This window comes from Malus domestica, chromosome 05 (assembly GCF_042453785.1).
Source record: "Malus domestica chromosome 05, GDT2T_hap1".
Classification (NCBI taxonomy): Eukaryota; Viridiplantae; Streptophyta; class Magnoliopsida; order Rosales; family Rosaceae; genus Malus; species Malus domestica.
Window position 1 is genome coordinate 1,093,360 of NC_091665.1, and position 26,966 is coordinate 1,120,325.

Here is a 26,966-nt window from a genome sequence, read left to right on the forward strand (position 1 = left end):
TTTTGTTTTGGTGGTGTTGGGGGTGACGCTCTTTGCTGGAGCGTCTGTGTGTTGGATCCCCTCTCATTGCTTTCTGTGTTGCCTGCCTCTGTGGTGTTAGCCTCCTGGTAGGCTTTTCTGTTCTGGTTGTTTGTCTTTCCTTTCAAAAAAAAAAAAAAAAAAAAAACAGATTTACATTCTCCAATCCAATTTGAATTCAATATAGGGCCTATTACAAAATTAAATCGAAGGAAATAATTTAATGTCCTTAAGGGTGGGGATAGTTTATTGTGCGATTTCTTTATCATTGAGAAGACCAATATTATGAGCTCTATAACACGTTAGTCAAAGATCAATCATATATGTATGCAATTTACTATTTGATTCTGACAAGTTTTTGTAGATACACTCAAAACCTAATGTCCATATGTTAAGTGTTTAGAGGATGTGAAGTTAAGGTTCCATATCGGAGGATTAAGAAACCTTACATAAAGTTATTGTTGAATATTTATATTTAAGGCTAGTGAGTCATGGTTATGTGGTGGATTGTTGTGGTAGTTCGGCTATTCCTTTTTAACTCATTGCATCCCGAGTTCAAGCCCTCTCCCTCCTCCTTAGTGTGGATTAGTGTAGAATACCGTTTGTACTTAAAAAAGGCTTATGCTATTTGTAGACAATTCACCTCCACAACTTGTGTGCCAAAGGAAGATACGAATTTTTGTGGATGCAAAGCTTAGTTAAGGTTGTGCACACTCCTAATACAAAACCCGGACCAAAAAATAACAAGAACATCAAGGTTAAACAAGAACAAAAGTTGCAAAATTTTGTTGTTGGTGCTTTTGGATATCAATGAAATGTTGGAGAGAATTAAAAGCTTTTTCTTGTAGCACTTGTATATGATTTGTAGGGTAGTAAATGAATTCGTCCTCTATTTATAGAGGTTTAAGTGTCTATTTCTGAAATGGTTCAACAAGCATTCCAAGCCATATACCTCTTGGTTTGCAGCTGCACCCTTTTAATAAGAGTCAGGTGGAACATGTCTGTATATATGAATTCGAACTATAGCTTGTCGAATATGTTTCTGAAGTGTTTCATATTAAGTAAGGGGTTACAAAGTTTAAAATCGAATGAACGCCTCTTTACTTTCAAAAGGGTATACGAAGAATTTTGAATTGCACAGCAAAACCCACAGGTTGTTCGACACCTCCGACTGATCGATTAGATCAAAGAGCTACTTGTGAATTTTGTGTTGTTTTACTGGTCGTTCGAGGTCGCCCTTGTTACTTTTCTCAAAACCTAATTTCTGCTTTACTCATTTCAAATTGGTTTTGGTGTGGAATCTCATCTTTTATGATACTAGAGCAAGTTTGTCCACATATGAAGCCAGCAACCACATATACTCCATGTGATCAGTTAAAATTGTTCACGCGTTAGTAGAAGTGGATGCATTGAGGGGCAGGGGGGTCAGCTGAGCTTCCGAACATCGGTGAATGTCCATAGATAACTCGAGTGCTGACCCCCGAACTTCGGTGAATGTCAATGGATAACTTTGGTGGTGCCCCTTTGAAGATTGGAGTTGGCTTCATACATGCCCTCCAACTGTAAGAGTGGCTCTTCTTATTATTAATTTTTTTTAATAAATATTACTTTGTTAGTTTTGGACCCTTAGTTTAATAAAAAATAAATAAACACCAAGAGCCAATACAATAAACGCATGGATGATGGATATGTTACTTGAGGGAGATCACGGCATGGAGCTCAAAGAATCATAGGGCTCATTTGGATGTGCTTTTAACATGATTGAAAACGCTTTTAGAGAAAATGTTTTTGGGTTCCAAAAGCACTTTAAGTGATTTCTACAAGAAGCACCAGTTATGTGCTTTTTCCCGAAAGCACTTTAAGTGCTTTTCCAGGATTTACTAATATTTTTACTAAGGATTGTTTCCAAAAATATTTTCACCAGAAGCGTTTTAAGTCATTTTAAAAGCACATCCAAATGAATTCATAAACTTCCATCATTATAATGTGGAGATCTTTGTTGCTATCGTTGATAAGCAACTTGTGGAATTAAATAGTTGTTTTGATGAGGTAATTACAGAGTTGCTTCTTTGTTTGGCAAGTTTGAGCCAAAATGATTCATTCTTGGCTTTTGATGAACAAAAGCTAATATGTTTTGCACAATTTTATCCGAATGAATTTACTACTTGTCAACTCTTGGCACTTGAAGATCAAATTGGGCATTATATTATTGATATGCGTTCAAATAGTGAATTTTCTCAATTGAAAGGAATTGGTTGCCTTGCAAAAAAATGGTGGACACAGGAAGGAATAGAGTATATAATCATGTGTATTTTCTAATTACATTGGCTTTGGTTCTACCAGTTGCTACTGCTTTAGTGGAGAGAGTTTTTTCCTTCAATGGTTGAGTGATAGCATGGTGGTTTATATTGAGAGGAATGTTTTTTCTTCCATTGACAATGAAGCTATAATGTAACGTTTTTAAAATATGAAAATGCGTCAGGGACTATTGTAACTTGTATTGTTATTTGTTCTATAAGTTATGAATGATGGAACTATAGTTTAATTTTTAAGGTTATTATATGTCTAAGAAATGTTTATAAACTTTTATATGTGACCGCCCGAAATATTTTTCTTGGATCCGCCACTGCATGTTAGACTAAAAAATTTGTCATACATAAAAGGGCGTGTGAGAATGTCAAGTTAAAGTCCACATTGGAGAATTCAGAAACTTTGCAAGGACTTAGAATGAGTTGGACTGTTCCCTAATTGGGATCGTGTAAAAATGTTAAGTTAAAGTTCCACTACATCGAAGAGAAAAATATCTTGCATCAACTTATAATGAATTGACTACTCCTCTATTACCAAATAACTATGAACTTTGAATTTATATGTCGTGGTAAGATTTATTGTATTTGTGTCACATAACGTGTTTAATAAGCATCTTAAGTCCGTAAAGAAATTGGCACATTCAAGTGATCATGTCTTAATCGAATTAATTAAAAAAATAAAGAAAAGAAGTGCACAAAGGCAAAACAGACTGGCTGATATATCATAGTAAGAGTGAGAATCATTTCATAGTAGAATTTGCTCTACACGCATAGTTATGCATTGTCCGTCTCTGTCAATATTTTTTGGCATGTGAAGACAAAAGAAACACACACGACGCACCCTCATTAAGTTTGTTTTTGTCTTAATCCGCACAACAGGACAGACGTTTAGTTGTTTCCAAATCCGCTCTCTATTATTTGTCACGTTCTAATGCCATATGCATTGCATTGCATCCCTTCGTTTTGCAATCACGGCACTAACTAATCGAACGTTACACTGCAGAGTGCAGAACATTCGTTTAGTTGCAGGCTTTTGCAACGTTATTTTTGAAGTCATCACACAGCAATATATTATGCATGTGAAACTAGTCTTCCTTCGTCTTGTCTTTCTATTGGGCTGCGCGATTTCTTCTTTTTTTATACGAATTTCTTTTGGGTTGACTCACGTCCATCATGCACGAGTAGTCATGACTAGTTGTCCTCCACCTCACAACTTACTTTCAGGAATTACAACTTTTGAGTGAAGTAGGTATTTTCGTTAGGCATCAGATACTGTAAAGCAGGCAATGGCCATCAGAGGCATGCACCCTCCACTTACTAATGTCGAGGAGCCTAGCTAGGCTGAACCCTCTTGCAGAAAAAAAGATCGAATGAAATTTGTAATTGTAGGCAAAAGAAGAAACAAATCTATTGGTTATTCTTTTGGACCTCGGACACATGTAATATTATTTTATTATATCTTAGACTTCTGTAAAAAATTGAATTAAATGCAGAAATGAGAGAGTTTAACATTCACAAAAGATTAAATTAACATTAAACCTCTCACATATGAACTGTATATTATTTTGTTATATCTCTAAAGTGGTACTTTATTCTCCTACGTTTAAAGATCGTCATAACCTTGTTAAGAAGAAAAGAAAAAGAAAAGGAATTTAATTATATTAGGCCGATTGAAGGAAAGAAACAAAAGAAAGTTAGAAACCATGAAAAGAGTAGTGTAATGTATGAAGATGGGAGTTCAGAAAGTTACATCAAAACGATAAGGAGACGATATAAGTGCGCAACTAGATGAAATGAGGTGATGAGAGTATACATTGGCCATATGGGATTATGGGGCTCAAAACTGATGGAAAGGAAAAACCCCCTTTTGAATTTCGAATTTTTGGATATTTTAAGGAATATCCAATGACCTTACGACTCTATCATATTTCAGTCCATTCAGGTATTTCCTTTCTTTTGTTATCTTTCTTCCCATCCCATGACAACATCTAACCAACTTGCACTTATTGACAATACATCCGCTTAATAATTAGGCTTCAGTTCAGTATGATTTCTTGTTTTCTTCTTGTTAGTGGAGAAGAAGAGATTGGAGTTTAGAAACTTAGATTGAGATCATCCTGTAACTTTCGTGACCGTCACTATCCACAATTTGAAATTGCATAAATAATTTGCTCGGCTATCGCCCCGATTTAATTGGAGCCTCAAAAAGCAAAGAGAAAATAACATAATTAACTCAACAACTGCCTTAAACTCTCAAAATCCACTAAGTAACAACATTTAAGCAACCAACTTTAATAAACTAAATTTCAACAACAAGGGACTTGTGCCATAACCATCCAACAGTAAAAGTAACTCTTCCGTATAACTAAACTACACTAAACTAACGGGGCTGGTCAAGCGCACTTTTGCAATTCTTAACCGGCCTCTCATTGGTAGGAGTCCACCGGGAAAATCGGCTTGACATGCTCCAGTCCAATCAAGGAAACATATATAAGACTTCCTATCACCACCCGTTCGGGCTTCGGTGCGGGGCAATAGACCCAGAGATGGAGACAAAGCTCATCTTCAACCGAAGGAGCCTAGAGAGCCATATGTCAAAAATAACTGTGTGATAAAAAATCATCTTCAACTGAAGGCTATAGGGTCAAACATAATTTATTATTTAAATTTAAAAACTACAATAACTTAAATTTAAAAACTACAACAACTTAAATTAAAGGAAAAAATGAGAATTTTTTAATATTTTTTTAAAAAATTTTGGCCAAAAAAAATAAATTCAAATGCAACGGTAACTGACGTCAACTAGCCGTTGGATTTGAATTTTTTACTTTGGATCCTCTTCGGATTCCAACTAGGGGTCCTCATCTAATTCCGAATTGGAAGAAAAATGGGCGCAGATGAGATGAGAAGATGAGGAGTCTGATGAAGAAGATGAAGCATGGTGCAATACACAATATGTGGCAGCCATGGCTGCGGTCATGGTGTCTCAACCAATTGAGGAACAACCTTAATGGGGTGGCTCTGTTGCTCGTCGCTTCCTGACGAGGCGTCATGTCTTCGAGCGTTTACTTCATGATGTCCAGCAGGTCAATCCATACTTTCGACAGAAGCTGGATAGATGTCACGCCCTGGACCCGGGGTCAATAGGAAAAATAACTCTGAATCTAAAACGTGAGATAAAAGCTAACTAATTAAAATAAAACTGAAATAACGGAATGAAAAATAAAATTCTTCTTATTTAAAATAACTCAATAATTCTTTACAAGGCTAAATAAATAAATACAAAATTCTACCCTCACACTTAATCCGTTCTCATCTCGTCTACCCTTTTTTGACTGTTTAGTTCTTAAACCTGCATAACAATAGAGGGGTGAGCTTCAACAGCTCAGTAAGGACATAACCTTATCACAATAAATTGACAATATTAAATTAAGTGTCATAAAATCTTGTAATCAAGTACCAAATCAACAATGCATGAGTGCGATACAATACTCTTCATCTCTACCTGTTAATTCATATAATAAAACACGTGAACCTGCACGTCCCATACTATGCATTTTACCTCTGCAGTGGTGGTTCGAATGTTCTATTATACAAATTAACCCCATGTAACTCAATCATCCCAATTTCCCCTTTTGTTAATCATCTTGCCAAAACCCTTCGTCGCCAATCCCGAATTACCCTTAAAGAAACTGTGCACTGTGGGCTCGCCTGAGACTTGGTACCTACTAAAAGTTTGGCTTAACTACACAAAAAATCCTTTCCAACTACCCTAATTTCCAGTTCCTTTCTCAACACCGAACATCCAACTATTCTCATACATGAGTAATATGCACAAATAATCTCAGCGAATATAACTTCACCAATAATTCCATAACCAATAAAAAGTAAACACCCAAGAGTAGTATTTATCCAATTAGCAACCTAGATCCCATTAATCAACAAGAAGATTAATAAGAAGAATATAATATTTCACGAAATTTAATAAAATCAATCTCCGTAAAGGTCTGCCGTATTTCCCTTACTTGGATTCCAAAGTATAGCTCCGAGATAATAACACAAGAAACCACAACTGTGATAAGCTCCTATTCACAAGTATAAGAAAATCACTATATGCAAGACAAGAACTTTAATCCCAGTCAAAGCACTTGAGATTACTAACTTAACAACACCCATTTCAAATGCCCTTTTGGTTGATCTAAAATAATAACATGGTCATAAGAGAACGTTTGAATGAATACAACTTGTAGAACAAGGGACATGTGAAATACAAATATAAATATGCATGCTGTCTTCTTGGTGTATAAGCTGGGAACATACATATGATTAATGAATAAGTATATTAAACCACATATATAAGCAAATCACCAAATGCATGACATGAACTCTAATCCTAATTAACATAACTAAGTTTAGCGATTCCGCAATACTAATTCACAAGTTATTATATATTGATCAACTCCAAACACATGCTTTACTTGATACAGTTGAAACTATACCTATGAACATATGCAGATAGTTCCATGCCGAGAAAGCTAGCTTGGTTTGCTCTGGCTTGTGCAAAGTTATATGCATGAATACCAACATATACATATATAGTTTCTCTGTTCGAATTAATATGCTCAAGTCCTCTTTTATACAACAACCTCTAATAAAGGGAAGAGATAATATTTAGCATGTGATAATTATATATAGGTTTAGTCCTATCACTTTTGTGCAGGTAAGATGATCTCCAATTGTAAAGTCTGATAGCCAAACGTCTATGCAGATATACTTACATATATAATACAAACCAACAGAGATGAAACACGACTGAGTTCTACAATATATAGAGCTATGGAAAGACTAAAGAAAATATGAGAATCATTACCCTGCTACAGATTTGACATCGCCGATTAAGAAGCACCTCAGCTTCTGGTTTCTTACACCCTTCTCTTTCTCTCACTCTCTTTTCCCCGTAAGATACTAATGTCTAAAAAGAAATGCAGGTGTAGCTCCCTATTTATAGTCGGAGAAGGTAGTAGCTTCTTAGAGTGCTGAACAAGCACTTAGAGCACCTTGCTGGTAACACCCCAGCCACCCTTATCCATATATTTCTTTGGCCATCTATAAACTTCACACGTCCAGCTTGAAAGAGTGCTTAGTAAGCACCACTAATGGCTGCCTTAGAAATTGAGACACCTCATAAGACAAATAAAATATAAACTAGTAAAAAGAATATAAACCATTACAAAATTAAAATGAATAATTTAAAAATATAGTTTTTAAGTCAAATAATATTTTAAAAGTCTATTAGACTTATTTGATCAAAATAAATATTTTTTTTATAAATATAAAATACAGGTCTTTACAACAGAGTAGGCCGCCCTGGTTTCTCACCTCATCAGAAGGTTACTGTTGCACTACGAATGATGGCCTATGCCTCCCCAGCTGATTCGATGGATGAAACATATGGTATGTCTGAGTTTACATGCCTTGATACTCTTGTTGAATTCTGTAACACAATTGTTCAACTTTATAAAGAGGAGTACCTCCGCGAGCCAAATCAAGAAGATTTGGATCGGCTCCTTCGCAAAGCTGAAGACCGTGGGTTTCCGGTCATGATAGGGTCATTAGACTGCATGCATTGGAATTGGAAGAACTGTCCCACTGGATGGCAATGAAGCCTTAGCAGAAGGTCGAGAAGGCCAACTGTTGTGTTAGAGGCGGTTGCCTCGTATGACACATGGATATGGCATGCTTTCTTTGGAGTCCTTGGATCCCAAAATGATATTACAATTCTTGGGCGTTCACCCATCTTCAATAAGCTGATGGAAGGTAAGTCACCTTAACTTGACTACTACATCAACGTGCGTCAATACAATATGGGGTATTACTTGGCAGATGACATCTACCCAAAGTGGGCGACACTTGTCCAAGCAATTCCAAACTCAGTGAATGATGCCGAAAAGTGGTTTACCTTACAACAAGAGGCATACCGGAAAGATGTTGAGAGAGCTTTCAGTATTCTACAAGCACGGTGAAAGATCATCAAGGAACCAGCAAGAGGGTGGAGTCGAGAAAATTTGGACTCCATCATAATGTCTTGCATCATATTACACAACATGATTGTGGAGGATGAGCGAGATGGGTATATTGATGGAGAGTCTGATGATGACCAATATGATTCAAATAGGTCAAGAAGGGCTCGTGCAAAAATATATGATGGGCTTAATTTGCCTTTGAATCCAAGAATTGGTAGTATCTCTTTAAATGAGTACATGAGGCGCTATAGGATGATACGTTCTCGTGCCATAAACAAGTACCTACAACAAGATCTTGTTGCACATCTTTGGGCCAAAAGAAGCATGGAGTAGGCGTTTAAGTTTTATGTTGTTAAATGTTTTTAAAAATGTTGTTTAAGTTTCATGTTGTTAAATGTTTTTTTATGTTGTATAATTTTTATGTTGTTAATTTAATGTTATTTAATATTGTTTAATGTTGTTTCATGTTACTTAATGTTATTTAATGTTGTTTAATGGCTTAGGAAGTTATAGGGAAAAAATAGAAATTTTAATTTTTTTTTAAAAAATTTTGTAAAAAAAGAAAAAAAAATTCAAATTTAACAGCTAGTTGACGTTAGCTAACCGTTGCATTCAAATTTGTGGCCTGGTTGGATTGGGCCAACAGGTTAGCCATTTGACCCTTTTTTGTCCTGTGGGGCTCACGAGCCCTTTGGCCTAGCACTCGGTTGTAGACAATTTTCGGGCTATTTTCAGCCTTCTGGCCCTCTAGACCATTCGGTTGGAGATGGCCTAAGATCCCAACAAGTATTGACCTCATATATAACTGCTTGTAGCGATTAAGTTCAACCCACTTGCCCAAATATGCTTCAAAGACTTCGCGCAAACTTGGCAATTAATATAAACCTTGATTGCTGCTCTCTCTCTGGACAACGGATTTCTTCGACATGTGCGTATCCTATTCTCATCTCTGAATATCATAACTTGGAACCGCTTATTTTTTGTTTTCATTTAAAGATCATATCTACAAAAATCATTCAATTTTGAGATCGTTTAGTCATTCATACTTATTTAACCAATCAACAATTTTGGTAATAAGTAGCATCTTCATGATAAACCACCATTTGTTTTAAGGAGTTTTAATGAAAATGGCTTTTCAAAACTTTTAATTAACCAAAAACTATCTACTAACTTTATTTAATAAAAAGCGCTTAAACTTTAATAAAAAAAGGGTTCAAATTTTAATGAATATGACAAAAGTTTTACATAATAATAATAAAAAAAAGCCAACAAATACTGACACGCGTCACATCACACACATACACACACTCTTCCTCACTTAACCGTTCAACCTCTTTCTCTCTCTCCCTCTTTCACATATTCTGATCAACTTTCTCTCCTTTTTTTTCAAGGAAATGGATCCTCTCCGGATCCCTTTCCACCTAATCTGTAGCCGTTTGATCAAATTTCAACGGTCTGAATTCCGGACTTGGTGGATTAGGTGGAAAGGGATCTGAAGAGGATCACTTTCCTTTTTTCACCTCTCCCCACTCCTCTCTCCTTTCACCTCACTCCATAAACATTTTATTTTTTTATTTTATTTTATTTTATTATTTGTTTATTTGACCATTCTTTTAATTTTTTAGAACAAACTAAGTAATAATATTACATGATAAAAAATAAAGAAAAAATTCATTATTCAGTTTTATGAACACTAATACTATCACTATTTCTTAAACAGAATATTGACTACCTCTTAAACTGAACACTATTTCTTAAAATAAACATTGACTACTTCTTAAACCAAACACTATTTCTTAAACTGAACAATATTTCTTAAACTAAACACTGACTATATCTTAAATGGAACACTAATACTATCACTACTTCTTTAACTGAATACTGACTAGACGCTAGTACTATTACTATTTTGTAAACTAAACACTGACTATTTCTTTAACCGAACATCTTGTAAACTAAATACTGATTATTTCTTAAATCTAACACTAGTACTATCCCTATTTCGTAAACTAAATAGACTATTTATTAAACCAAGTAATAGTACTATCATTATTTTGTAAACTAAGCACTGACTATTTCTTAAACCAAACACTAGTATTATCACTATTTCGTAAACTAGTATTGTCACTATTTCGTAAACTAAACATTGATTGTTTCTTAAAATCGAACATTAGCACTATCACTAATTTTTAAACTGAACACTGACTATTTTATAAACTGAACACTAAAAGATTCAAAATTTGAGCTCTTTTCTCATTATCATATGAATCACTGACAATAATATTTATATTCTTACAGAGTTAGAATAATAATTTTCACATTCCGATTTGTTCTTTAACATTACTTCAAACAATTTATTTTACTTTCCTTTAATTTATTCAATACAAAATTAACAACAAAAGAATAAATGAAAGATCAGAAAAGCAGCAAAAAAACTAATGTGCTTTCATTGAGGATCATAATCTAATATATATATATATATATATATATATATATATATAGATTTTAGCTGGTTAGGGGGTTAAAATTAATAAAGAATTCCATAATTTGAACATGGGGTGATGATGAGAGGCTACTCCACGTGTAGGGCTAAGTGGTGGTCATGTATTGATGTCAGCAATATATATGTATATATTTTTTTATCTCAAATTTCTCTCTCTCTCTCTCTCTCTCTTTAATTTTTTTTGGGGTTTGTTGATGTCAGTTTGAATGGATTTAGTTGGCATTCTCTTCCCTCTACCCTCACAATCACACACACACACACACACACACACACACACACACACACACACACACACACACACACACACACACACACACACACACACACACACACACACACACACACTCTCTCTCTCTCTCTCTCTCTCTCTCTCTCTCTCTCTCAACTTTTTCCTTCCTAATGAAATATTTAAAAAGTAATTTGTGTGCTGCTTTTGCACTATTGGTTTTCTGTTGAATTGGTAGATGCTTGCTTTTGCACTGCTTGCATGCGCAAGCGCTTTGGGTTAAGTAAGTTTTTGTTTTTGTATTTGTTTTTTTATCTCTTATCCTTACACTAGTAGAAAAAACAGCTTACATGATGAACAATATTTCGTTGCGCAAGACGTACTTGAGCAATGAAAAATAAACTTCGTCGCCCAAAATAGCGTGACGAATAGTTTCGTCGAGTAAGAACACTTTGCGCGACGAATAATCTCAAAAAATTGTGTGACGAAGATTTTCGTCGCTCAAGAACACTTTGCGCGACGAATAATCTCTGGCGTCGGGTAAAGTGAGCATGAAAACGCGGGGTGGTGTGAAAAACTTGAGTGACAAAATGGAGAATTTGTGCGACCAATAATTCGTTGTGCAAGTTCCTGTCAGTTTTGACCATTTACTGCAGGTGAATCTGAGGAATTAATACCGAATTTAATACAGGTGTTTGCGCGACAAAGAATTTGTCGCGCAAAGGTCCTAACCCACCTATAAATATCCGTTTCTGCTGTCCTAATTCTTCACAATTCTATTATCCTTATTCTTCAAAATTCTGTTCGTGCTAGGATGGCGGATAAGAACAAGGGTAAGACTGGACGTGATGCCAACCCGCATGATTTAAGGGATCATTTTGAGTTTGCGCATGCGATCGCTGTAGCCATGGGGAATGATTGTCCCACTGCTGAGTGGCGTTCTTGGAAAGATGTACCTAGAAATGTGAAGAAGGCTGTGATGGATGAAGTATTAGTGAGTATATTATTCTTGATGGATTAACAATTAAGCTTGTGAAATTTTTAGTTATATGTTGAAATTAATTATTTGCATATATGTGTAACAGTGTAAGTATACTCTTGATGATGATATGAATGAACAGTTGATGAAGTTGATGGATAATGCGTTGGAGGGAGGTTACAACCGATGACGTTATGAAGTCTTGCGGAATGGACTAGGATCATCCAAATAGTAGTTTTAAATTTATGTTTTGTATGACAATTGTCACAGCCCGTCCTGAATTATTTTATCATTAGTGTGAAATGTCTATTTTGCCCTTAGACGTTGAGGTGTGGTGTGTGACATGCTTTTAGAAGTGGACCAATATGTTAAGTTCCTAAGTTTTTGGACCCAATTAGAACTTAAACTTTTGTTTGTTTTGATTGGTAGCCCAAACTAGGACCACACACTCACACCCAATCAACCCATTGACTCTCTCTCTCTCATCCCTCTCTCGGACTTCTTTCCATTTTCGTACAATTGTACGGACAAACTTCAAACCTTCACTTCCAGTCACTGATCAAGGCTGTGAAGGTGGTTTTCGTGTTCTTTATGAGCTCAGGAGCTCATCCATACCCTTAGTTGGACGTGAAACCTTCGAAAACCCGAAAACCATAGAACCCCGATCGTGAGCACTGTTCATGCAGTCGTAAATGTGTACCTTTCAGTGAGTTTTAAGGTCATAGGAAACCTTAAAACATCTTCAGAAGCTCGGGGAGTAACTTTGGAGTGATTTGGACGTCGGGAGGCTTGGGTTCGACGAGTTGCAGAGATGGCCGGATTATCGTGCCTTTTTCCGGCAAGATCCCGTGGATTTTAGGGATTAAAATTGGTAAGGTTTTGTTCTACTCATTGTAAGCTTCATTTTGGTTTAAGTTTCATGAATTTAGGTTGAGAAATGAAGAAGATATGAAGTTTAGAATTTTTTTCGTAGTTTCTAGCGACGGTGACTGAATTCGGTGACTCGCTGGAGAAGAAGACGAATATTCCGTCAACTTTGACTGAATATTCCTAACGGCGATTGACGGCGTCAGGTATAATTAACGGTATATGCTTATTTAACGGAATATTCCCTAACGCCGTTAGGGAATCCGTTTGCTGTGCCTTGGCCAGCGCGTGGGTGCTCAGAATTTTTTTCTAAAAATATGGGGATGTTCATGGTGTTGAGTAAATCACGTTGGTTTATTCAAACACCTCATTTGAGTATTGTATGAGAAGTTATTTCCTAGTTTTGTATATGTGCTTTAAATGACTTTTATTCAGTTATTTCGCATATAGGTGAGACTTATCTTGAGGATAAGCGCCATCAATCGAGGCTCGGGGGCTACGACCCTCCGAAATATCAGTGAGTGGGCTTTTTGTTTTCAGTATATACCTATATACTTGAGATTTTTCCCAGAAAATGAATTTGAATGATTATACGTTTTGAAATGCCATGCAAAGTATCTGCTTATTTTATTTATGCATTAATAGTTACATATAATTATGATTGGTGATGCGGACGCACAGGTAAGTTCATAAATTAAAGATATGAGATTACGTCAGTTATGCGAGATATGATGTGATGTATTGAGAGCTTATAAACCTGCACCTCGGTATTAGTGCGCCCGCCCAGAGTTAGGGCACAATCCTTCACGTGATGTTCACCTCCAGCACCATATTGAAGGGAAATTTATGAGATTCTAGAATGGGATTTCATAATGACTATCATGCATATACAAATCAAATTTAATATACGAAAGCAGCGGAAGCATTTATAACAGATTATCAAAGCTATAGTCATGCAAATCCCCTTCAAGGTTCATAGGTTTATATATAATGCATCAAAACAATTTTTTGGAATCAAGAACAAAGTGAAGGTTAGTCTTATACCTCTTGATCTAGACTTAAGACCAAGGATGGACCACCTCCAAGGCCTTTGCTCCTTGAAATCCTTGAGCCTAGCTTCCCTCCTTGCCTCCTCCACTTTGTTACAATGAGTGCTCCTAGGTTCTCTTCAAGTTCCCAAAGTAGGAAACCTCTAAAGATCCTCACCCACTAGTGTAGTGAGAAGGATGAAGGAATAACCAAAAGGGTGTAAGAGAGATTAGTAAAAACCCCCTTTGGTGGCCGGCTTTTGTGGTTCAAGAGAGCTATTTTCTTTTGCCTCTTTTGTTGTTCAAAACTCACAAAAACCCTAATGAACAATATCTTATAAAGTTGCTTATATAGACAAAAAGAAAACCTAGTCAACACTTGACTAAATATCTCTCCAAAACCCACATAATATGGCCGGCCCTCTTGTGTTGTTTTTGGGCTTTGGGCTTTTATTATTTCAAGTCATCCAATGCTTGAATAAAAGCCCAATGGGTTTAGGCCCAATGGGCCTAATTAAACCCGAACGTTTCTTTAAGCCCAAAACGATCTTTATCGCTTTTATGATTTCTTTAGACTTTTCTAAATTAATCACAACACATAATTAATCCAATTAATTGTTTCCATCATCCATTAATTACTCACTACAATAGTGTTGTGGTGAACAATCTTTTAGGTTCTAATTAGCAAGGCAGTGAGGTGATTGGCATTAATCCAATTGCTTATATTTAATTCAATCACTTAGTGAATTAAAACCTCATTTTAATTCACCTTTCTTCTTTGACGACTACATCTAATCATCTAGAAGAACTCACAAGCTATGAGTGACATCTAACCATATGTCATAGCTACCCAAGCTAATGTAGAAGTTTATTCGGAGAACCTAGTCAGTTGGAATTACAATGTAATTCAATCCTTCTCTAATACAATACTCTCAATCACATCATTAGGGTATGGATATATCATGTCAAACCCCTAATGTGATTATTCCTTCTTATATGATCCAATTGAGTCGTTTAGGAACGCTTTCCTTTATTACGCTCGATACTTCGGCCGAAGATTCCCGAATCATATCTTAGAGTATTCTTCCTCTCTTATCGAGGATTAGAGATTCCTTGTTGCGCATACACTTGCCTTCATGACTAAGTGGCTTAACCCCAATTATGCCGTGGACACCCTCGAATGGGGAGACTTTGACATAATCAAAGATTAAGTACTTAACCACAAGACAACGACGATGCCTCAGGTCTAAGGATTACTTACATCTTTCCAACCATTAGAGTTACTTGCTTGACATGTGAGTAGACCTCCATGCAAGTACTCCCGTTCGATTGTGTTCAGTGAACTCATTCCCTTAATGAGCACCTACATACTTGTCTTAGTGTCACAACATGAATGGGATGAGACTTTCCATCCTTCCAATTGAAGCAGACATAGTATGTACCGGTCTACGCATTGTCAGTATCCCTCCGACAATCCAATGACCAGGAACCTTTTTGGACATCTGTTTATGTGAAGAAGGTCTCTGTAGTCTAACATCATTAGATTACTTCTTCAATCGATCCATTGTCCATGGATTCACTATTCAGGACATATTTCGTTTATTGAGATAGTCCTAATTAGTATCTTTGCCATTTGATGTATAAGAATCATCCATACATTGATTCATTTGTCCTGAAAGATTTCTTCCAAAGATTGACTTTCAGGGCATATTTCCAACAATCTCCCACTTGCACTAAAGTCAATCACTAGTGTATCTCATACATCTTGTCGAGAGAGTTTATGCTCGTAGGTTAACTTGGTTATGTATTAATCTCTTTTATTAAAAGAGATTTACTTATCAAATGTTTCCAAGACATTTGATGATGTCTCTTTAATGTGTTCGAATACTTTGATGAGACCTTGATTCCATGGCTTGAGCTATCGCCCCATTACGTCGTAGTACTCTACTAACGACCTTATGGTTTGGATTCAATCATGGGTTCTAAAAGAACCCCTTTCATTCAATACACCTTTTGAAGCAGTTTCTAAAACTATATATCGACATATATTTCGTTTGTATACTTTATACAAACTTTGCTCCAAGCTTGAGACCATTGTAGTACAATACTAACAATTCATTCATATGATTAGTACTTCATCCATCATGAAGTTCCATTTGTTAAAATGGCTTATTTTCACTTTGGTTAACAACCTAAGTGAATGCACGCTTCCAGAGTCCCACTCTGATGTTTCTTTCTTAAAGGCAATAATACTCTATCAGTTGCTTTGGTTCTGATCCTGGGATATAGTAATATCTTAAAGTGATTAACTCAGTGGTTTCTTCACCTTTGGATATCTACTTCACAAGTTAACACATGTGTCCCTTTTGTGATTTTATGACACATTCATTATAAGGGTTGTGAAAGTGATTTCTTATCACATAGGAAAATGCTTTCTTAAATCTTCAACATTTGAGATTTAATTCCCATATAACATTATTGAGATAGCCTTGCTATATCAGTAAGTCCAATTTCAAGTCTATACTTCAAAATTGACCGTGTCATGTTTTGTCATTTTCGAGTAACATCTATGTTTCATCAAGTCTATCAAATAGACTTTATTCATATCTTGTTGCTCAAATTATGACATCACTCCCACTGGCCTTGTTATAACTTAGCATTCATTCAAAAAATAACACTTAAATTTTCTTGATTTGAATGCGTGTTGCTCCCATTAACTTGTCTTGGATCCATTGAGATCCATTAGCTTATTGATGATATCTCAACAATTTTTGAGACCATCAACAACCCTAGCTAACACAAGTTATTTAAATGAATCACATACAAAAGAATTCCTTCTAAAGTAATTCCTTTTGAATATGTGACTTGTTTTATCAAGTCTATTCATTTAATTATACGATGTCATACACCATACTATAAGTTTTAGTCATACTAAGACCTTTTAATGTAGTGATATAAGAATTATCTAAGTCTTTAGTGGAAGCATGGCTCCTACTAAGGATATAGATACTCAACCATTCCTTCTAGGTGGTTGATATAATTCTCTATCAAAACTACATAGAGCAATATCGTTACATGAGATGTTGAATTTGGATTGTCTTGTTGTTAAACCATATGTTGTGACTCATTTTGAAACTTATTCCCTTTTGTTTCATCAACTTGTCCATATGCTTTGTCATTAGCATGTTCTTATAAAAGAGAATGATGGACAACTCCCAACATATAACCATTTTATGCTAGGTTGACGAAACCAACATTCAAAGACTATTCTTTAAATGTTACACAACATAGAATTTTAACGTTTGAAGAGCTTGAGTCCTTTTAACAATTAAAATTACAAACTCTTAATAATAGTCAAGCACTATTATTCTTTAGACAACTATAAACCAATCACATTCAAGTTTATATCCATTTTCACACCTCCCACTATTTCTCATGACTTTAATGAGAAATCATTTCATACATTCAAAATGTATAAAAGTGGATTATATTGGTAGAAGACATTGTGTAGTAGCTTTGAAACATTTCAAGCTTATTTGTTTCAATCTTCACTAAGTTTAATGTCTTGTTATTTAAGTGACTAAAGTCTTTAAACCTTTTATAGATTTAGACACTTCTTTCTTGGTTTAGTCACTAACACAATTGACATTTTAAAACAATTTTAAGAATGCCCAATTAATTGTTCAAAACTACTAATTGAATCAAGAGTGATCTTGATCATTGTGTTTCAAGTGATAACCATATAAGAAACGTTTTTCTTATTACTTATATCATTATAATGTGATCTTCCTTTTCTTCAAGAAAGGATTCTCTAGACTTTTGTCAATTCATATAGAACTCATAAGTGGACAAATGGAACCAAATCTAAAGATTCATTGTATCCTTTTATGTCCTACATGTGAGATCTATCCATAATTGATAAATCTAAAGTTTGGTTTATCACATTACAATTAAGTGATATAACTCTTGTATCTCATCTAGGATACAACAAGACAATTTTCAATTCATAACACTACTTTAAGGAAATAGTATATTAAAAGGGCATACTTCACATTACATTAATATGATAGTTCAAACATTCATAATGTTTAATACAAAAGGTATTAGCTCTATACATTTAGAGACTAATATAAATGCCTTTATACATTTAGGCACTAATAGTGGCCTTCCATCAAATGAAGCCATATAATTAGTTCTTAACAAAATAAGAAAGTTTAAAGACAATCTTTAAATGCCTAACAAAACTTCCTAAGTAGTTAGCAAAAAACATAGTGGCCGAACCCTTCACCACATTTTCTTGCTTGTTCTTCTTCTACTTGGCTCCTCCACCTATATACAATTATACAAGTGATTAGCCCTTTATATCAAATATAAATATTTAGAAGATCTAACAATTAGAATTAAAGATAAGAACACAAACCATACCTTGTGGCTTGTCCTTAAGAGTTGCAAGGTATAACCTGCAATTCCTCTTCCAATGCCCCTCCTTTCCACAGTGGTGGCAAGTCCCTTTGGGCTCCATTGCCTTCTTTTTCCTCACTCCTCCTTTCGGCTTAGGAGTGGGGGACTTCTTCTCCTTCCCTTTGCCTTTGCCTTGCGGCTTGGCCTTGGAAGAGGATGGCTTATTGTAGGCTACTGCAGCAGTCCCTACAACGTTCTCTTTCTTCATAGTCTTCTCGGCGGTTACTAACATGTTTAGTAACTCGGAGAGAGTGCTATCCATCTTATTCATGTTGTAGTTCATTACGAACTGCGAGAATGAATCAGAAAGAGAAGCCAATATGAAGTCCTGGGCTAATTCCCCGTCAAGTGGAGTACCAAGGTTCTCCAATTGTTCAATGAATCCTATCATCTTCAGTACATGTTGATGCACTGGAGCCCCCTTGACCATCTTGGTCTTCACAAGTTCACAGACAGTGCTAAAGCGACGGTTGCGCGTCCCTTCACCATATAACTCCGTAAGATGGAGTATTATGGAAGATGCACTGTCCATGCCCTCGTGCTGTCTCTGTAGCTCCTCATTCATGGAAGCCAACAGATAGCACTTGGCTTGTGTATCATCCTCAACGTGCTTGTCATACTTAGCACGTTCATCCTCAGTGGCGTCAGGGCCAAGAGGTATGTGAGGTGGAGCCTTGTCTAGTACGTAAACAATCTTCTCCAATGTTAGGAGAATCTTGACATTACGATACCATGATGGGAAATTGTGCCCCTCTAGGCAATGTTTGTCGAGTATTTTCGCGAGTGTGCTTCCAACCATATCTATATACATAAACAAATAAAATAATTAGATTGATTGTTGTTTAAGTCAAACGATTTGGGTCTTTAAACCGAATGACACCACCCACCATTTTTGGCAAATTCCATATCCCCCATAATGGAATCCGGGAGATTTCAAAGAAAGCTCCTAGCGGGTTATGGGAGGCTCACTATTACCAAGCCCACCTCACGATGATACGATGTCGGCTAGCAACAATAATAATGAGAGGGTACAAGTACCCATTCACAACAACCTCTTGTGATTACCCATCTTTTTGGCCTCTAGAAAATAATACCTCACGATGATACGATGTTGGCATTATGTTTCTTAGTTAAGTTCTTTCCCACCATGCCGGTTTAGCTAGGGGTTCAAGCATGACCTCACGATGATACGATGTTGGCCATACTCGTTGCCTACCTTAACCTCATCAAATGTTTTAAATAAACTCCTCCTGAATATAAGCATGCACTTTGTCACTTCCCCATGATAGGGTGAAGGCGGTGTACAAGTCATAAACGCTTGGAGCCTACCACGGTGGAAGGCCACGAAAAAGTGTTCTAAGCACTTTTACGCTTACAACTTAATATTGTTTGGTTGAGGGATTTTAAGGTCTCATCAATTTTATTTATTTAATCACAATCAAATAAATTGTCCTATTATAACTACTAGTCCAAAGTTAATGAATTTAGTAGCATATAATATCCCCACTATTCGTTTTCATAAAACAAATCAATATCAAAACATTTTTCAAAATATTGGAGATATTTATATAACTACTAATTGTATTCATTATAGTCTAGTAGCGTACGATACTCCCACTATTTGTTTTGAGAAAAAACAAATCAATATCAAAACCAAAATTTTCAAATATTCGAAGTAACTACTACTACTAAGGTTTTTGCATTCCTTTGAAATTGGACTTTATAGTTATCTTAGGCTCTTGGATGACTATGGACTTATTAGGTTATTGCAACAACGAGCCATCATTGTTGAATATAAACTCAGGGAGGTTGTGTCAATTTAATTACGTGCTTATCAATCCAATTAAAACCATTTTAATTGAGCCATTAGAAATGAAAGACAATCATACATTGCTAATTTGGGCATTGGACCCTTTTAATCTTTAATCTCATGTCAAAACCCTCTTTTAGTTATGTCTCCTTACCAATAGTTAAAGAAACTCTAGTCTAGCACTAGAGGGAATCCACTAACGAATAGAGATTAAGAAGTAATAAGAATTACAAACCGATTTGTACAAATTCCAATAAATTACATATACTAAAAGGGGAGAGAAAGATTAACGTCAAACGTGACAAGGTCCAATTAAACAGTAATTAAAACACATTCCCAAGGTTCAAACAATTTGATTTTAGCGCCTTTTCATATAGCTCAATTATCGTTTAAGGCATAAGTCCAAAGTCACCCATTTTATAACTACTTAAACACATTTAAATAATCATAATGGAATGCAACATAAACATTTAGATTTAGTGCATATGGGCATAATAGTATTATGAGTTTAAACAACTAACAAAATTAAAATCAAATATTTTAACTTTCTAGTTAGTAGGGGCCTAAATGTAAATATGAAAAGTTAGGGGTAAAACCGTAAATATTTCAAAGTAAATATCAACTTTTTAAAGATTACAAAATAGCCCCACAAGTGGATAAATCCACTAGGGAGGCCGGCCACATTAAGGGGATGGGAGTTCTCTTACACAATCTTACACAACATGCATTAAAAGCCACATTATGTAAGAAAAATTAAATTTTGCTTGTCACTTGGTTTTGCAATTAAAACTTAGGTGAGATGGGTGATGGAAATCCTCCTAGTCAAGTCTAGGGTTTTATAAGTTTTTAATATGGTTATGGATGGTAAGAACATCATCCAAAACCATAAAACCATGCATGAAAACCAATTAAAACTATTTTCACCCAAAACCAAACCATGAACACCAAGAACAAAACCATGAGCACAATTTCAAGATTTATATATTCTTGGTGATTTTTCAAACCCAAAAACAAAAGTGACAAGAACACTACTTTTAAGCATTAATAGGGTGTGTGAGTGGTTTACAATAAAACACAAACACAACCCAAAACCACCCCCAAAACCGTGCCTACCCTTTTGAACAAAACCCCAAATTTTGTTCATGACTTATTCTTCATTCATGCATACAAAACAACTTTTACATGCATATCTTTTTCAACTCTTGATTTACATTTTTCAACCATTGAAAAACAAAAGACAAACATACTTTTAAATGAAGAAATAATATGTCTAACTAGTTCTAAACTCATTTTTCATTCATGTATACAAAACACTTTTGCAAACATATCTTTCTCAACTTTTGACTAACATTTTTCAACTATTGAAAAACAAAAGATAAACATACTTTGAATGAAACAATAATATGTCATACATAACATTAATACCCATATGCATAAAATCCAAAAGGACACATTATACATAAACCATTGGCTCTGATACCACTTGAAGGGAAATTTATGAGATTCTAGAATGGGATTTCATAATGACTATCATGCATATACAAATCAAATTTAATATACGAAAGCAGCGGAAGCATTTATAACAGATTATCAAAGCTATAGTCATGCAAATCCCCTTCAAGGTTCATAGGTTTATATATAATGCATCAAAACAATTTTTTGGAATCAAGAACAAAGTGAAGGTTAGTCTTATACCTCTTGATCTAGACTTAAGACCAAGGATGGACCACCTCCAAGGCCTTTGCTCCTTGAAATCCTTGAGCCTAGCTTCCCTCCTTGCCTCCTCCACTTTGTTACAATGAGTGCTCCTAGGTTCTCTTCAAGTTCCCAAAGTAGGAAACCTCTAAAGATCCTCACCCACTAGTGTAGTGAGAAGGATGAAGGAATAACCAAAAGGGTGTAAGAGAGATTAGTAAAAACCCCCTTTGGTGGCCGGCTTTTGTGGTTCAAGAGAGCTATTTTCTTTTGCCTCTTTTGTTGTTCAAAACTCACAAAAACCCTAATGAACAATATCTTATAAAGTTGCTTATATAGACAAAAAGAAAACCTAGTCAACACTTGACTAAATATCTCTCCAAAACCCACATAATATGGCCGGCCCTCTTGTGTTGTTTTTGGGCTTTGGGCTTTTATTATTTCAAGTCATCCAATGCTTGAATAAAAGCCCAATGGGTTTAGGCCCAATGGGCCTAATTAAACCCGAACGTTTCTTTAAGCCCAAAACGATCTTTATCGCTTTTATGATTTCTTTAGACTTTTCTAAATTAATCACAACACATAATTAATCCAATTAATTGTTTCCATCATCCATTAATTACTCACTACAATAGTGTTGTGGTGAACAATCTTTTAGGTTCTAATTAGCAAGGCAGTGAGGTGATTGGCATTAATCCAATTGCTTATATTTAATTCAATCACTTAGTGAATTAAAACCTCATTTTAATTCACCTTTCTTCTTTGACGACTACATTTAATCATCTAGAAGAACTCACAAGCTATGAGTGACATCTAACCATATGTCATAGCTACCCAAGCTAATGTAGAAGTTTATTCGGAGAACCTAGTCAGTTGGAATTACAATGTAATTCAATCCTTCTCTAATACAATACTCTCAATCACATCATTAGGGTATGGATATATCATGTCAAACCCCTAATGTGATTATTCCTTCTTATATGATCCAATTGAGTCGTTTAGGAACGCTTTCCTTTATTACGCTCGATACTTCGGCCGAAGATTCCCGAATCATATCTTAGAGTATTCTTCCTCTCTTATCGAGGATTAGAGATTCCTTGTTGCGCATACACTTGCCTTCATGACTAAGTGGCTTAACCCCAATTATGCCGTGGACACCCTCGAATGGGGAGACTTTGACATAATCAAAGATTAAGTACTTAACCACAAGACAACGACGATGCCTCAGGTCTAAGGATTACTTACATCTTTCCAACCATTAGAGTTACTTGCTTGACATGTGAGTAGACCTCCATGCAAGTACTCCCGTTCGATTGTGTTCAGTGAACTCATTCCCTTAATGAGCACCTACATACTTGTCTTAGTGTCACAACACGAATGGGATGAGACTTTCCATCCTTCCAATTGAAGCAGACATAGTATGTACCGGTCTACGCATTGTCAGTATCCCTCCGACAATCCAATGACCAGGAACCTTTTTGGACATCTGTTTATGTGAAGAAGGTCTCTGTAGTCTAACATCATTAGATTACTTCTTCAATCGATCCATTGTCCATGGATTCACTATTCAGGACATATTTCGTTTATTGAGATAGTCCTAATTAGTATCTTTGCCATTTGATGTATAAGAATCATCCATACATCGATTCATTTGTCCTGAAAGATTTCTTCCAAAGATTGACTTTCAGGGCATATTTCCAACACATATGCTCACCTTGGATCCAAGTTAGGTGCACAGACTTGTCGTATAGACCACTTTAGGTGGTTCTGACTCGTAGGTGACCCGCGATCATTCGTACAACCTTCATGTGATCGTAGCACTAGAGCATATTTATTTTACACCTAGTCTTGTCGTACAGACCACTTTAGGTGGTTCCGACTCGTGTGCAGGATTTGATATGATTGAGATTGGTTATGAGCTATATACTCAGCCACGCAGGTGACGTTAGGTGGATCCAGCTGATATGATGTCTGGCATTGATATATTTTAACTGGATTAATTATGACATTTCATTGAGATACTTTGGCATGGTATATTTCTATAGGGTAAATCACTAAAATGGTCCCTGAGATTTGCAAAACTCATCGCTTTGGTTCTTGAGATTCCAAATCGATAAAAGTGGTCCTTGAGATTGTCCACCATCCATCATTTTGGTCATTCCGTTAAAAACTCCGTTAAGTGTCCCGGAGCTCTTGGCCGGAAGTTTGGGCAATTTTCAAAGCTTTATAACTCAATCGTTTCTTAAACAAATTCGATCCATAATATATCATAATGAAGATAGGAAAGTGTAGAATAAAATTATACCTATTTCAGAGCCCAATGGTTGCCGAAGATTACTGGAAAATAGCCTCAAAGTTGACTGGTCTGATTGAAAACTTGAAAACTCGTCGGAAACTGGGTAAACTTTAAACATTCATAACTTCTTCAATACTCAACGAAATCAAGTGATTGAAAAATGAAAATCATACTTCTCGATGATATGAAGAGAATAGTACCTTTTTTAACAGCTAACTCGTCGTGGTTTGGCCAAAAAACGGCTTGAAAGTGGCTAACTCGAGACCAAAATAGCCACATCGAGAAGTATGATTTTCATTTTTGAATCACTTGATTTTGTTGAGTATTGAAGAAGTTATGAACGTTTAAAGTTTACCCAGTTTCCGGCGAGTTTTCAAGTTTTCACTCGGACCAGTCAACTTTGAGGTTATTTTCCCACCATCTCTGGCAACCATTGGGCTTTGAAATAGGTATAATCTTATTATACACTTACCTATCTTCATTTTGATATATTATGGGTCGAATTTGGTTAAGAAATGATTGAGTTACGAAACTTTGAAAATTGCCCAAACTTCCGGCAAAGAGCTCTGGGACAATTAACTGAGTTTTTAACGGAATGACCAAAATGATGGATGGTGGACAATCTTAGGGACCACTTTTATCGATTTGGAATCTCAGGGACCAAAGTGATGAGTTATGCAAATCTCAGGAACCATTTTGGCGATTTACCCTATTTCTATGAGTTTTCATCCTGAGCATGATTTCTATTATTATATATATATATATATATATTTTTTTTTTTTTGGGAAATTATACAGGTTTTACCACGAGGGGTTAGAAGTTTTGAGAAATGAAATGATCTTGAAAAGCTTTGTTTTTGCACACTCACACTTTCTATTTTGCGCCCCTCCAGGTTTTAGGTAGAAGTGCTTTGGTGGCTCACGGGGATTTCGACGGTGGTTCTAATAGAACATCATAAATGTAGGATCACCTTTAGGTGTTGTGTAATTAGTACTTGTCCTACCTGACTGCACTTAGGCTATTTATGCTTTGATTGTGTATTTCACACTTAATCTTGCACTTGCACCTTATCTTATGTAGTACTTTAGTTGATTTGGTTTTTGTTTATTCGTAATTCCTTATATCTCTATTGCTTCCGCATTGTGCACATGGTTACGTCAACCCTCACGTGACGGCCAGCATGCCCTGATTTAGTTCGGGGTGTGTCAGTTTGGTATCAGAGCCTAGGTTTGCAGTCATGTAAATCTTCTAATTATTTTGATGTCTTCTGTCAGAATTATGCCACCTCGTAGAGATCCATTTCCTTTTGTTGAGCCTAGTTTCCCTGATATCGCTTAGTTAGGAGAAGTTATTGCTAATGCTATTCAATCTTCTCTTCATCCTCCCCAAAGGACACCTCTTGAGATTGTTCAAAATTTGAAGTTGAATCATTTCATGGGTAATGAAGGATCTGAAGGAGCAGAGAAATAGATTAATCATCTTCACAAGACTTTCCGTTTGATGAATAGACAGGGAAATCTTCCGGAGGATAGGTGGGTTGAGACGACTACTTGGTTTTTAGGGGAGTAGCCTGCATCCTGGTGGAGACATGAGTCTTATCAGTTGTCACCCGAAGAAGCTGTTGATTGGGAGGTTTTTAAGCAGCTATTCCATAAGAGATTCATTCCTCTAGAGTATATAGATCGTAAGAAACAGGAGTTTACAAATCTGAAGCAGGGGAAGACGACGACTAATGAGTACTACAGGAGGTTTACTGATTATCTTGCTATCATCCAGAAGTTGCTGCTAATCCGGTTGAGATGCTTCATCGCTTCAGATTGGGTACTAAAAAGAAGTGGCATTCTATGGCGACCACAGCTTCCTGTGCTACTTACCAAGAGTTTTATGAGGTTCTACTACGAATTGAAGATTTAGAGAATATGCCCAGTGATAGTGAAGAGGAAGAAACTGATGGGAATCAGAGGAGAGATGATAAAGGTAAAGGTCAGTCTTCTCATAAACCTCGCAAGACTCAGAGCTTTAAAAGGAGTGGAACTAGTTCCAGTTTTTCTATCGGAGGTTTTAGTGCCACTGGTCAGAGGAGAGGTAGTAGATTTTCAGAGGGTCCTAGATTCCAGAGGCAGGGATATGATGGAAGAGGAAGTGCTCATTTGTGTCGTAGATGTAATAATAGGCATTTTGGGGAGTGTAGGAGAGGCAGCAGTGGATGTTTTACTTATGGGCAGATGGGACATAGAGCTATAAATTGTCCCCAGAGTCAGCAGAGGCCCTAGCAGCCTTCTATGCCACCACCAATGCCAATCCATCAAGTTCCAGGGTTTGGTAGTTATGGTCAGATGGGTCGAGGTGGTGCTTACCATTAGGGCGATGCCACTCCTTATGCTTCAGGGCAGTATCAGTTTTCGTAGGATCCTTATTACCAGAGTGGGTATTCTTAGTATCCTGGATGGTATACGTCGCATTCTTCCATTCTAGCTAGTGGATCTTAATGGTATCAGGGAGGACATCCCCAATAGGTAGAGATTGCTTCCAGTAGTGCATGATCTTCAAGGCAATCTGGTCAGCCAAATCAGGGGCGAGGTGTGTTGGGACGAGGTAATCAAACTAATAGAGGTCGTGGGGGACGACAACAAGCCCAGGGACGTATTAACAATATCTCTCTGCAGGATGCTCAGAATCATCCGGACTTGATCATGGGTACGTTAAGCATTCTTGGTCACTTTGCAAGAGTTTTAATTGATTGTGGTGCTA

The 26,966-nt window shown here is 36.2% G+C and overlaps 1 protein-coding gene across 1 annotated transcript; it reads left to right on the forward strand.

Moving 5' to 3' along the window:
- The first annotated feature begins 4,157 nt into the window (after window positions 1–4,157).
- On the forward strand, window positions 4,158–7,990 carry LOC139196640 (uncharacterized). The gene is made up of 2 exons (XM_070823019.1): window positions 4,158–4,269; window positions 7,671–7,990. The coding sequence occupies exons 1-2, from the start codon at window positions 4,158–4,160 to the stop codon at window positions 7,988–7,990; spliced, it is 432 nt and encodes a 143-aa protein (XP_070679120.1).
- The last annotated feature ends 18,976 nt before the right edge of the window (window positions 7,991–26,966 follow it).